At 32.2% G+C, this 14,219-nt stretch overlaps 1 protein-coding gene across 2 annotated transcripts; it reads right to left on the reverse strand.

The window, feature by feature from the left end:
- Nucleotides 1-559: 559 nt before the first annotated feature.
- On the reverse strand, nt 560-9,039 carry LOC114754759 (nitrilase-like protein 2). Of its 2 annotated transcripts, XR_003741248.1 has the most exons (10): nt 8,805-9,039; nt 8,008-8,144; nt 7,349-7,477; nt 5,820-5,878; nt 5,115-5,227; nt 4,952-5,044; nt 3,599-3,701; nt 2,865-2,947; nt 1,706-1,874; nt 884-963 (listed from the first exon to the last, which is right to left on the reverse strand). XR_003741248.1 is itself a non-coding variant. In XM_028943580.1 (9 exons), exons 1-9 carry the CDS (start codon nt 9,027-9,029, stop codon nt 922-924), a joined length of 984 nt encoding a protein of 327 aa, XP_028799413.1. In that variant the 5' UTR covers nt 9,030-9,039; the 3' UTR covers nt 560-921. The 2 variants fall into 2 exon arrangements, 1 of the variants encoding a protein (XP_028799413.1); XM_028943580.1 differs by lacking the exon at nt 1,706-1,874 and having other exon boundaries at nt 560-963.
- Nucleotides 9,040-14,219: the final 5,180 nt, after the last annotated feature.

Consider the following 14,219-nt stretch of genomic DNA (forward strand, 5'->3'; position numbering starts at 1 on the left):
ATCTTTTCTCCTGTCTAAATGAGAAAAAAATTATTTATCCTCTTATTTTCTTTCCTAATTTTCCTTTCTCTCTCGTTTCTCTCGTGCAAACAAAGCAGTCTGCAGTCTGGTGAAGGCAGCCATCGTATTGCTAATCGTTCTCTTTTCTAAGTTTGTGTTGAAAACACCTAATAGGCTCTCGTGTTTTTTTTCCCTATGAAATCTCAAATAAAATAAATAATTACTTAAAAATCTTAATAGCAACACAATAACTTGCGATGACAAATTTCAGTCTACTTACATGTTGGACTTGGTGGTAATTTTTTTTTTTTTTTAGACCTCATTGTAGTTTTTTTTCCTAAAAGATTGAAAATTAAATTAACACGCCTTTGTACATTGTGGTATTTTTATTTTTTCCCGCGACTTGGAAAAAAAAATATTAGAGTGACGTTTTATAATTGTAAAATAAGTTCTGACTGGCATAATCAATAATTCAATACGGATAATACAAAGATTCACATCATCCTTCAACATAATCTAAAATGCAAGTCCCATCAAATATCAATTAGCTCTCCAGAAGACAAAATTATATCAGTTTACTATTGAAATGTTTAATTTTATTTCAAATTCACCCTTTTTGAAGTATAGCAAATATTTTCCAGGTAAAAAAAAAAAAAGAGTAAAAGTAGAGCAAATATTTTATGCGATTGAAAAATGAAAACTAATGGAAAAGGATCTCCAAGAAAATCAATTGATTTCTTTTAACAGCTCCAGGAAAGTCAATTGATACAAGAGTTATTTTGTGAGGACTAAAAGAGATTTTGCTCCATTTCAATTCTGTTGTCTGGAAAAATTACAGCTGGTGCACAAAGAAACTTGCATGCTGTTTTACCCACAGAATTCAGATAGCCCAGAGAAACGCAAGAGGACATGGCCCTCAAACTATAAAGATGAAGTTTTCCAAAAGTCCAATGGCTTCCTTTGCTGAAATTAGTACAAGAATATAAGTCAGGAATCTAATACAACAGAAATTCAATTACGCATGCAAATGCAATCACAACAGCACGTGAGTACAAAGAGGAGGCTGTAAGGTGCAGGAACATGATATAAGCAACTGGAACCAAAAAGTATTAGGCTTTATCAAATATCTATTTTTTCACTAACTACTCAAAAGGTTGATTTTATTCGATCTTTCCAAAGATCATAATGTTGATTTTGGAGGAGTATACATCCTATGTGGTTGCAAAAAAATAATAATAATAATAAATAAATAAAGCACTTTTCACGTGTAAAGTGAAATAGAACATTTTCACGGGAGTTAGCTTATATTTGGAACTTTGAATCATCTCAAGACTAAACAATTGAGAGTCCCTGACCATAGACACTCGTTGCTTGAGCCATCCTAAGACTAAACAACAGTTGAGAGTCCCTGAACGCTCATTGGTTATGGATTCATGAGCGGAAGATCTTCTATTGCTACTCAGCTAATAATGCAAAAATTAACGTATAAATTATGCTCTCCAGAGTTTTAAAGTTCCAATCAACATCAAATGTATGGCCCTACTAAACGCTAATAAATTCAAGGGTACATGATGTTAGTACAGGTCAGGAATGCAGAATTTCCCATGAATTACATTAGAAATCAACCCCACAAATAGAGAAAAACAGAAAGAAACAGAAAAAAGTTCCAAGCACTTTCAGGGGCTAAACTTCCCAGATGAATTACCATATTTTCTAATTACATCCTGCTCTGCTCTCATCTCCTATTTACCTCCAATAGTCTAACCAATCATCTTCTAGAAGTTTCCTCGTAAGCCTCCACATGTCCAACACTAACCACCGCATTTCCCAGACACTTGTACGATCAACTCCTTCGATGATACCCATCAACCACCCTATAATTCACAGTTGGGGGATCTAATGCCACAAATTGACCACAATTTAAGCGAAAGTCAGCCCTGTGAGCAGGCCTGACAGAAAGGCATTTTCGTTAAAGGTTGGAATCTTGCTTTGAAGGTTGATATTAATGTAACGATTCAGACCCCAATTCTTTCTTTTTCTTTTTTTTCTTTTGCCCCCTAAACCCTTTTCATTTCATATGTATGCATCTCAAAGATTCTGGCCCAATTCGTGAATGCCATGTCTTTTGCTTTCAGTTATTTTTTACAGCAAAATTCAGGAATTTGTTTCATTAAATTTTTTTTAATTGTTGATTTTAGTGCCTTTACAAAAAGCATCAAAGGAGTTACTTCACCAAATAGCCGCAATTGTCATAGCTTTAAAAAGACTAAAACGAACTTTCTATTTAATTAAACTGCAAGGTATATCCTTATTGAATTCATATTAAGTTTTTTATGCTAACTATACATATTTTACATTCCAGTTATAACTAGAAATTGCTATCATGCTTTCACTAGTACCATCACCAAGACACAATTAAGTAAACAAGTCTCAAATGTTCTTCTATTCTTGTTGGGAAAATGTACTATTCTAATTTACTTTCTATTTGACTTTTTATATCCCAAAATTATAGGTCATGAATGATATGACTGCTTCTAAATTGTTCAGCCTGCAAATAAATTTCTCTTGGGTACAAGGCATACTAGTACCATTTAAATGTTTCTTACAACAACTAAAAACACCATATTGAACAATTCTGCTTCTCAAAGTTGTTTTCAGAAGATTTTAACTAGACATCATTTTTTTTTTTCTCCTAATTTGGTTTAGGTCACATTTTTCACTGCACCCATAACAGCTGTCAAAAAGCCAATAAATTCCCAAATGGATCCTTCGGGTTTAAAACATAGCATAAATATACACAGATGGACCACCAGTTTGCATTTCTTACACGTTTTAATACAAGTCCCCAATACGACAGAAGTTACCTTAGCAAGGGGCATCTTTTCCCTGACAGAATCAACTAATGATAAATCAATATCAGCTATAGCAATCCCTGTAGACAAGCGATCTGAAACAGAAAAACTAGAATGAGCCAGAAAAACTAAGATTTAAATAACTGGTAGATCTAACCAGCAAAACAATAAAAATAACCAAATGACTCGTTGAAACTTAAAAGAAAAGCATTCATCAACCAAAGTAAAAATGCAATGTTAGTGTAGGAAAGCAATGCACTCAATACCATCAAGAAAGCCAATTTGAAAAAAAAAAAAAAAGGAAAAAAAAAAAAGAAGACACAGGCAAGTGTTCTCTAAGAAAGAAGCAACTTGAACCTAAATTACATGTCTTGTCTCCTAGAAATATCTCATTCCCTCCCTTTGTTTGATCTTGTATGAATTGCTACATATGGTCAACTCCACAAATCTAACATAAAAGTTGGGCACTAACTGAAGTTGAATGCGCAAAAGAGTGAGAAGTGGTCTCGTAAACAGCATTGAAAATTTGATCATAGGATTAGAACTGAGCAAGGAAAATGAATTCAGAACTGACTTTTCCAACCCACAATTGTAGCTTTTGCAAGAATATCAGTTAGAAAGAGAAGTCTAACAGGTATTAAACATATTATATAACATACCAAAAAAGCCTGTGCTCCATATTCTACTTTCAATGAAGAATCAATCAAGTTGGAATCATACGCATGCAACAGGAAGGAGATTTTTACCAGGTAATCGACCAACAATGGCTCCCCATGGGTCAATAATTAATGTATCACCATAACTTTCTCTTTTATCATTATGTTTCCCAGCTTGTGCAGCAGCTATGACCTGATAATTCAAACAGCCACTTCCAAACGTGTTAATGAATAGTGAATAACTAGGTCAAACAATATGAACAGATAATATTCGTGATGATTGCTGCCCTCACTGATAAGCCGATTCTAAAGTCACCAGTCTTACCAAGTCAATCTATAAAAGGTAGAGAAAATTAATTTCATAAATTATAATCATTTTATTAAAGAATTTTGTAGTTGTTTATTCCACTCAGCATGTCCCTAAATAATTAAAGATGTTATCATCCTATAAGAGGCAAGAGAATAATAAAATAATACTCCTCCGGTTCTTAATATAGAATCCAATTATTGAGTTGGTTTTTCCTAAATATAAGACTCATTTCTCATATTTATCAATTTTCTCTAAATTACCCCTCTGGATACTTCATCAACCATAATCAAGTAGAAGAGGAAGAGGGGGTATTAAGAAAGATGATTATGGTATTTTAGAAAAAATGTGTCATATTTCTTATAATTAACTAACTTACCTAACTTCCTTAATCTAATCAAATTACTTAAATGGTTCTTATATTATGGACCGGAGGAGTAGTAAAACATTAAGTAATCCATTAAAAATCCAAAATTACTTTCAAAAATTAAAGGGTCCATGACACCAGCATTAGATATTTCCACAATACCACTACTTCTTTTATATTCCTTGTATCTTAGAGACTAGTTAAAAGAAATTTAGCCATCTAACAATCAGCTGGTTCACTAATTAGTAGGATGTTGGCGGTTTAGCATTAAATTGCATCTAACAACAATATATACGTCTGTGGAATACTAACTCTCAAGTTCAGCATTAAAACCCGGATGAATTTATAATGGATTTCCAATTTAATTCCACAACATTAAGTTCTTCATTCCTCACATATGAAATTACGATGTTCATATTTTCCAAAGCAATGAACTGTAATCTCCACTGCCATGTAAACTTTTTTTCAAATCATATTTACCCATCACTTGAGATCTGTAGTCCAACTGGTGTGGTATCACACATTACTGAGACTAAACTAATAGTGAAGCCATTGAATTTTTCCAAATCCATAATCACTTTATATATGTCAACAATTAGTATGTTTTCGTATGGGAATCAATTCACATAGGCGGACAAGAAGGCAGCCTTCTTAAAGAATTTAATGTTATCTAAGCAGTGGAATCTGATCACACAGCACCTATGAGATGAGGAAACTAGGGTAAGAAAGAGAAAGGAAAATGTCTTCAGATGTAAAATTAATTTCTCACATAGCATTGAGTTTCAATTGCACGAGCACGAAGAAGAATCTCCCAATGTGCTTGACCAGTTTCTTTAGTGAAAGCTGAAGGCACCAATAGCACCTGAAGTAATCAAATTTTAGACGTCAAACAACCCATTTCAATCATAAAGGAAACGATAATAAAGTAATACCTGTGCTTCATGCTGGAAACGCAATAACTGATAAAGCTCGGGGAATCTCAAATCATAGCAAACAGTGAGACCCAAACGACCAATGGGACTGTCTACTGCAACAATATCCTTTCCTGAAAGCATCAGGATAGAATATTTTCACCATGAAACATTTAGAACATTATAATACTTGGTTTCTCTGTCAAGCCAACAAACACCAAACCCACAAAATACATGGAAATGCTAGTTGTTTTAAGTTCTCCATTTGTGGTTGCACAACCACGTCAATGACCATTCTTTACCTGGATGTTTAGGTTTGCAAGTCTGAATATGTTTTTCTTCATTTTAATAAGGGTTTGTTTGCAACAGATTGGAGTTCGAATAATCTCTAGCTTCAAGGGATGTGTTAGAATAGTCTAAGAATGTGATGAAAAGATTAAAATGTGTATTGATTACTAGTGAACAAGGCTTGTATCAATTGGATTCAAATTGACCTAACTTATGATAATCAATACAGAGATCCTGGCCTAGTATGTAAGGATCCCGTTCAAATAATACTTCATTCGTCAGCTAAAAGCAGCCATAACATTAAAAGATCATTTTATTTATTTATTAATTTTCGCTTGAAAAGCTATCATAAAACAAGAGAAGTTCCAGTAAGGATCAAACCAAGAAAATAAATCATCTAGTTCTAGTTTAATACCTTGTAAAGAGTTGATATCCTACCTGCCTCTGTAAATTTACTTTCTTTATATACCCTTCCACCAGGAACATCAACATCAAACCTTAAAATAAAACAAAATGAATGTTAATACACCTTTAGTAAGACATACAAAAAGATTTAATATTTCAGTTGAAAAGTTTAGTACATTGAGGGAAGGACTCAAATAATTCAATAGGCTCTAAGATGGACAGAGTAAATTTTTAAATGCCACGACATTATATTCCTATAGTTTATTTTCTTGGCATTTACTTTTAAAAAGAGTGAGGGTAATGGTCTAGTGGTAAAGAAAGCATTTGGTCAGTATCATGTTTAGAGTTAAGGTGCAAATTTGTCCTAAAGTTTTTACTCAAGAACGTTGGGCACCTGAAAGTTTTTGAGTGCAAATTTGCCTTAAAAGTCAAAAATCATAGCAATGTTACCCCCAACTGTTAAAAACTTTAACAATCAGTGTTACTATTTTAATGGTCAACAATAGTTTTTTAATGGTTTGAGGCAAAATTGCTACAATTTTAAAGTTCTGAGACAGATTTGCACCCAGAAAAATTTCAAGTGTCCAACACTCCTAAGTGGAAATTCCCGTAGCAAATTTGCTCCTTAACCCTTATGTTTATTTAAGTGGCAGGCAAAAATTGTTGACAATTACATCATTTTTTTTTCCTCTCACTATTTGGAGGATCCTACACCCTTCGAGAGAAAGATTTACCTAGGACAAAAATCATTCATCTCCCATATATAGCATTACGAACTCTACTCCCCTAAAAAATACATGTACAAAGGCCCCGCACTGTTAGCTTTATGTCACATTTATTTATAAATTACATGTAACTCACTCTCTAGTCAACATCCAATGCAACATTAACCCTTTCTATCATCTTTCACCATCTTAATTTTCTTTGAGCAATTTTATAGAGAGCTGGGCCTCTCAAATATTAGGTGCCTTAGCCATTAGATCTACTTGAGTGTAAATGTAATGGCTAAAATATTCAATATCTAGATACACTAAGCTCCCAATCAAATGACCCTTTACTTTCTAAATACAAGACTGACTCTCACACACATCATCACTTACATTTTCTGCATACATAGAAACATCTTAGGACACTCTCTATTCTTCCTCCCAATTGCCCTCTAAACATCTCCTCCTTACTCCAAAGCACTTGGTTGATAAACTAAGGTTTGTAATAAAAGAAATAATGTAGGATGTAATGTTTTGGTTTCTCTCAAAGTGGCAATCTAACCAGTTTGGTTTCTCAGATTTAAACATGTAATGATATTGCAACTGTAATTTTCATTTCTTTTATCCATTTATCCTTCTATCCATTTTTTCTTTTCTCATATAATAAATATCAGGCTTTATCCCCATTCTCTCTTCTCAAACCATCTTTCTGCACTTGTATTCGTGCCAGTGTGTATCTGATGAAACGATATCCCCAATCAAAACTTAAAGTAGTATCGTCTTGAAAAGACAATAAGACTAATATAACAGTTCAAACAAATTCTGAATGCAAATATCATAAACTATTTGTCTTACAGGTGTATCTTTCTATAAGAGCTTCTAATTTTCCCAGTGTCATCGACTAAAACATGGGTGTTACACAAGTGATCATCATCAGATCCTCTTTCTTGGAAGCCTCCAAGTGATAACCAGATGCTGGACTCTCTGCAGTATCAAAATATGCAATGTAGTTACATGATTAAAGAAATCTTCATCAGCAATGTGCTCAGAATGCAAAATCAGCGTGGACTTGAGCACATGTTTTAAGCGAGCCCTATTGGCAACAGTTTGGTCATCTTGGGGGAAAGAATATATAAAGGATACTCCATCTTTCCCATATTAATTACAAGGTAAGTGTATGCAGCTGGAAAAAAGCATTTAACTCTGCATTGAAAGCATAAAAGGACCATCAAAATGGGGGAAAAAAATTTATTAAAAGAACTTAATATAGGACAGAGGGAGTGCAAACAATCTTTCATACAACAAACAAAAATTAAAGAGCACCTTAAGGTGGCATCGTTTCCACAAATAACCATTGAAAATGTAGAGAAGAATCAGTAATAGCATGCATGACTTGCGAGAAAGGAACCCAGTTGCATGATTCGACATTGAAAAGAGTGAATGACTAGCAATCAAACTATTGAGCAGGCTGATATCGGATCAGTGAACAATCAAGGAACACCTTATTTTATTACCTTGCCAAACGGCAGTATTTTTGCATAATTGGTCCGTCCAAACATTCTGCAATTTTAACACTGTCCCCATCCTTAGCACCCACATAAGAAAACGCCTCAGGAAAGCAAAGTAATTTTGCATCAGCTGATGCTGCTTCCTTCACCGAACATTAGCCAGCAAAAGAACTCCTATGAATAATATATTGCAGATAACTGAACTAGCGTAAACTAAATTGTGGTTGGACATCAAGAAGTTACAGTCTCATGTTGCAATATTTCCAGCTTATTAGCCAATTAGTTCATAAGATCTGGCCCAACCACAGAAAACAATTTAAAAGAACCCTGTCATCAATTTAGTCCATGAAAATTCATTGGCATCCCTTTGATCCATAAAAATTTTTCATCACCAATTTCGTCTTAATTTTTTTATAAAAATTTTTAGTTTTAGTCCTGAGACTCATTCATGGAAATAGCAATATCAATATTTGTGTGTTAGCCCGTGGCAAATATTCGCATCTATTAGTCCACCTCGTCAATTCTGTGCTCCCAACAAAGTTAAGGTAAGACTAGAATGATATAGTTGGCCTAAAAGGTCAAAAAGACTATAATGATATGTTTTGCGACTAAATTTATGACAATCTCCCCCCCCCCCCCCCAAAAAAAAAAAAAGACACCATAAATAACTGACTCATCATAAAGGAGAGAAACCAAAGTCAGCAATTAATTACAAATCCCCAGTAAAACAAATTCTGAAACATAAAGTAAACCAAGATAAAAAGAGCGACAAAGAAGTGAAACTTATGAAGAACATGTGTTACTTTAACGAGTCGAGAGCAGGTGGCGAAATTAGCTGCAAGATCGTTAATGGAAGTCATCTGAGCAGCTGCGACTCGGACTGAGTTAGTGGCCATAGTTGATGACTCGCCGGCAACGGGAGCACGCGCGGTCAAGAAGGCGATGAGTTGGCGCTTATGGCCCAACGCCAATGGCAGAATCTGAGACTTGATGACTACACCAAACGAATGCACTGAAGCACTGAGCATGACAACAATTGATCTTTTCCCAGAGCTTCAGACGAAGTTCATTTTATTCAGTCCATATACGGTGCGTTTAAGCTTTATTTATTTATTTTTGCCAACGTTTAAGCTGCATCAATATACTATTTCTTATTTTTAGAATAATAATTAATTTGATACTAAATATAAGACTCTAATTTATTATATTTATTATTTATTTATTTTGCTCTCAATTAATTCCTATAATAGTACTTATTTTAAGGAGTTACTATTCAAATAAATAAATAACTTAAACAACTTTTTTAATCTTCTCAAATTAGTCAACTATGAGTTATATTAAGGATTGGATTTATTATTTTTTTCCTTTTTTTTCTTTTGTTAAAATCCAATATTAATACTAAATTAAAGAGAAAAATTGGTGGCAAATTATAATATTTACAACCAGAGTCGAGAAATCAGATTCGTAGCGGAATCAGTCATGAATGAATTTATATATTTTATACCATATACGCTTAAAAGAAAAGGAAGTAATTATCTGCAATAATACAAATAAATATTTAAATTCAAAAATATTTATATAATTAAAAGAAGACAATATTTATCAATATTCTATTATTCTCATCCAAAATCTATATTCTTATTTCTTTCTTTCTTTTTTGCTACGGCAGAGTATTCTTCTACTAGAGGTAATCCTATTTAAGACACTATCAGACACTAAATGTAAACACTTCTTCTAACGAAAATTCAAACATTGGTTCGTTACTTTAGAATATATACAAACATCTCTATTGGAAAAAAGAAGAAGAAGAAGAAGAATATATGCAAACATACATATTTCTTTGTGTTCATTTCTCTTTATTTCCCAATATTTATCAGCCATATATGTATATAAACTATAGCTTAGAAACATGAATTACTTTTTTTTCAAAAAAAAAAAAAAAACATGTCCAATTCTATCAGTTTTGATTGATTTGAGACGGATTCTACTAGTTTGTGGGTTACTTGATTTTCTTGAATGATTAGATTGAACATGATATACCCTTCAATGCTGGATCAGCTATTAAAAGAATTGTTTCAACTTAACTAGAGATTTTTAGTTTGAACCCTTAAAATCAAAAACATTAAACCTTGATAGAAGAAGTTCCACGTGAAACTGTCCCATATTTCTCCATATGGATTAGTACAATCTTATTCTCATAGTACTATCTCCGGTTCTTCTAAATATAAAAACTAGTTGGCAGTGTTAAATATAAGACCCTAATTCATTTTGTCTTTCAAATTTACAATATGTTTTTGAAAATATTCTTATTAATTGTAAAGTATTTTCACTGAAGCATAATTTTAATACACATGATTGAGTAATGCTGATTTAAGAAAATCAATACACATTTATTATAAATAACCCACTTAACTAATTTTTTTTTTCACTTTCCAAATTAATTATCTAACTCTTACAATAAGGACCAGATGTGGTACTACCTCCGATCCTAATTATAAGACCCAGTTGACTAATTTGAGGAAATTAAAGAAGTAAGTTAAGTTAGTTATTTGTAACAAATAAGTGTTGTCATTCCTAAAATATCCTTACTAATTAAGTGTGTTGGTTAGAACTATCATTATTAGAAAGACTATCTTGGGAAAAAATGCATAAATATGAGAGACAAAATAGATTGAGGTCTTATAATTAGAATCAAATTAAAAGTCAAACGGGGTCTTATATTAAGGACCGGACGTAGTATTATTTACAACCTGCTATAAATACAATATTTAGAAAATGACCGAACTGGTCAAACTTTATGATTGTATTTAATTCTTACCATTCACAAATTTTCAGGCGAATCTTCGTATTTTTAAGTTTTCACTGAAAGAGTACATAGCCCTCCCCAAAATTTGAATTGTTGGCAAATAATTTTCTTTGAGCTATAGAATTTGATATAAATTCCCTTCCCAAGTTATATAAATAACCTCCCTCATTTTATTTAATTTGTCGATGAATTTGCAGAGCAGATTACGTGCTCATCTTGATTTTACATGGTCCATATTTAATTTAATTTTTTCTTGTTTTAGATTTGTATTAGAATAGATATAAAATTTAAAATAAAATTAATTTTATAATTGACCCCTCCTTTAAAATAAATTTATTATTAAAAAATTTAGATTAAAAACTTTAAATATAAAACATCCATTTTGCGTGCTCGTCACAACTATGAACATGTGACGCGCATACCGAAAAGGATGTTTGTTGTAAAAATGTAAAAATGCAAAGGGTTTATCTTTCTACAACTACAATTTAAAACTTTGAGATGATAACTAAATAAACTTACAAAAATTCTGTGTCGAAATTGGAAAAACTATATTTTATTTTTATCTATTATGATATTTGTTGTTTTAATAGTGACTTTGTTTGGAACTTTTTATTTCTAGTTATTCTAACGGGGAACTTTAGTTTTTAATATATATAGTCTTCACTTATACTACTTCTGGTTCTAATTATAAAACTTTATTTGTAAACTACAAATGAGGTTTTATAATTAGAACCGAAAGTAGTATATATAAAAGAATAAATAGGTTTTTATTTTTAATAACAAGGCTTTTTGAGCTGGCCAGAATAGGCGTAGCATTCCCATTCGAGTTCAAGCTAGCTTAATATTCAAATATGGATTTATTTTATTTTTTGTTTTTATACTGTTAATTAATTAGTAATTGTTCATATTATTATCTCATTATTTGTGTTTTATTTGAACTCACGCCTAATGATGTAATTCTTTCGTGTTGATGTGATGCTAATATTGACATATGTAACAAAAACTAGACTTTTTTTTTCTGGACAAGTGACAAAAACTAGACTTTTAAGACTTGACTTTTTTAAAGATAGAAATTGACGTAGTATTTAAAAAATAAATAAAAATCCTAATAATTTGGGTTAGTTCAAATAAGCCTAACTTGTTTGAATTAGCATCTTTACATGTTCCTCTTCACTTGTTGTATCTATCATTGGATCAACTTCCAATTATTCAGATTCAATATATTATAATAATATTATATAACAAAACACATAAATAAATCTAATTTTTTTTTAAAATTTAATTCATATTAAATTTTAACAATTTAAATTTAGGTATACATATTTTTGTTATTTAATGTTATAATATTATAATATGTTAAATCTTAACTATTGGAAGTTGATTTGATGGCAGAGATAACAAGTAAAGAGGAAGTGGAGAGATGTAGGTAAAGATATCCTTTTTTCCATGTGTACATAATGATATTACTTTCAAGGGAAAATTTCAATTAGGGACTATAGTTGACAATTTATTTCAAACAGCCCCAAAACATTTTGAAATGTCATTGCAGGACTAAAGGAGCAAGCTAGAATAAATTTAAGAAAAGAAAAGACATTCTTGCCCCTTAAACTGTGACTCTGAAGCTCTTCCTCCTCTCTCTCTTTTAAAACTATCGATAATTCAAGCTCTCCTCTCTCTTACTCTCTGAAAAATCCGCATTGCATTGAGAGAGATCATTCATTGTTGTCGTTGTTCCGATAAGGAGAGCCTTGGTCGTCACCACTCATTCATTGTCATTGCTGTTCCGGTAAGGAGAGCCTTGGTCGTCACCACTCATTCGCTGTCGTCGCTGTTCCGGTAAGGAGAGCCTTGGCTGTCACCACTATTCTAGTAAGGAGTGCCTTCGCCGTCGGTGCTATTTTGGTAACAAAAGCCTTCGCTGTCGCCATAATCTCTCTCTCCTTCTCTCTGTATACGCGACCTCTTTCACTGCTTTTCCATTCAAAAATTTCTACATATAATACTGCAAAATCCCTCTTCATTTCTTCTATTGTAGATTTTATGGGTTTGGTTTAGGTTGTTGTGAAGTTCTGAACTGGTGAGAAATTTTTTTACTACTCAGATTTGAAATAAAATTATATAGTAGGTTGATTTTAGATTCACACCGTTGAGTGTTGAGAGTAAGTCTTTCCTTTCCTATTATGAATTGTATTATGAATTTGTAAATTCTACTTCTCCAGGAAAAAAAGAAGTGATTTGGTGCTGTGAAAACTCATATTTTGTTGTGAATTCGTAAATTCCTGTTGTAAATGTATACTGTGTTTAATTATTAAAAATTGATTGAAATTAATACTTGAATGATGTGCAGCAACGTATCATATATGGCTAGCAGCAGTGGAATTAAATGTTTGTGAGTTCATTGATTATTTTGAGTTTTTATTGTTGTACCTGTGCGAATGTATTGATGGTTTTTTATTTTTGTGCCATAGGAACAACACACTGTACTAAAGTCTGAGCTGTTGTGGTGGCTCATTACTTACAGAAAAAATATGAAGTCAGGCACTGTTGTGAAACTACTTCAACTGATAAAGACACAACCAAAAAAAAAAGCGATGACATAGCAATTGTTATATTTCTTCTGAGATGTAATTTAACCTACTTTAGAATGTGTTCAAATTTGTGTATAGATAATTTGTACAATTTTAGTTTTGGGGAACATATATTATAAGTATGTTTCATGTCAATTAATTCTAATCTTCTACTTATCCCCACTAGTTTATAAGTATATGATGTACCACTGACAAATGAAATTGGAGAATTTGCAATAAGGATACATTGCTTAATAACTTCATGTTTTAGAAACTAGATTGTGCTTCCCCCTGCGTTGCACGGGGAGCATTCACTTTCAATTTAATACTTAATTATATCAAATAATAAAACATCAATTATCTAAATTAATTTTTAAACTTCTGGCCAAAAAAATATAGTTTTGAAACTTTTATATTAAAATTCAGAAAGGGAGAATTATATTTAAGGAGGAAAGAAATAAATCAAATTTTCTCTATGTCCTCTTCGCCATACACTTATGACTAAGTGTCCACCCCCTTCTTTCCTCTCTGTATAAATGTGGAGCTTCGATTAAATCTATGCCTTTTCTCTTGTCTTTATTTCATCCTCTCATATTATACAACTCACACAACACACATATCTCCTTTCATTTTTATCTTCAGAGTTTGTATCAACTGGACAAAGATAACATAAACTTGAAATAAGAAACAATTTCAACCTTTAAGTATTGAAATCTGTTTATTCAGTGGCTTCTTATCGCTGCACTTGGATTTTTTGCCTCGTCCAAACCATTCCTTTTAATATATACATGGGTTTCATACATAGCTAAATATAGAGGCTGAGGGTGAGCAAAAAGATGTCCCTC

Source organism: Neltuma alba, unplaced genomic scaffold, assembly GCF_004799145.2.
Source record: "Neltuma alba isolate B1F8T4 unplaced genomic scaffold, ASM479914v2 tig00010189_pilon, whole genome shotgun sequence".
Lineage (NCBI taxonomy): Eukaryota > Viridiplantae > Streptophyta > Magnoliopsida > Fabales > Fabaceae > Neltuma > Neltuma alba.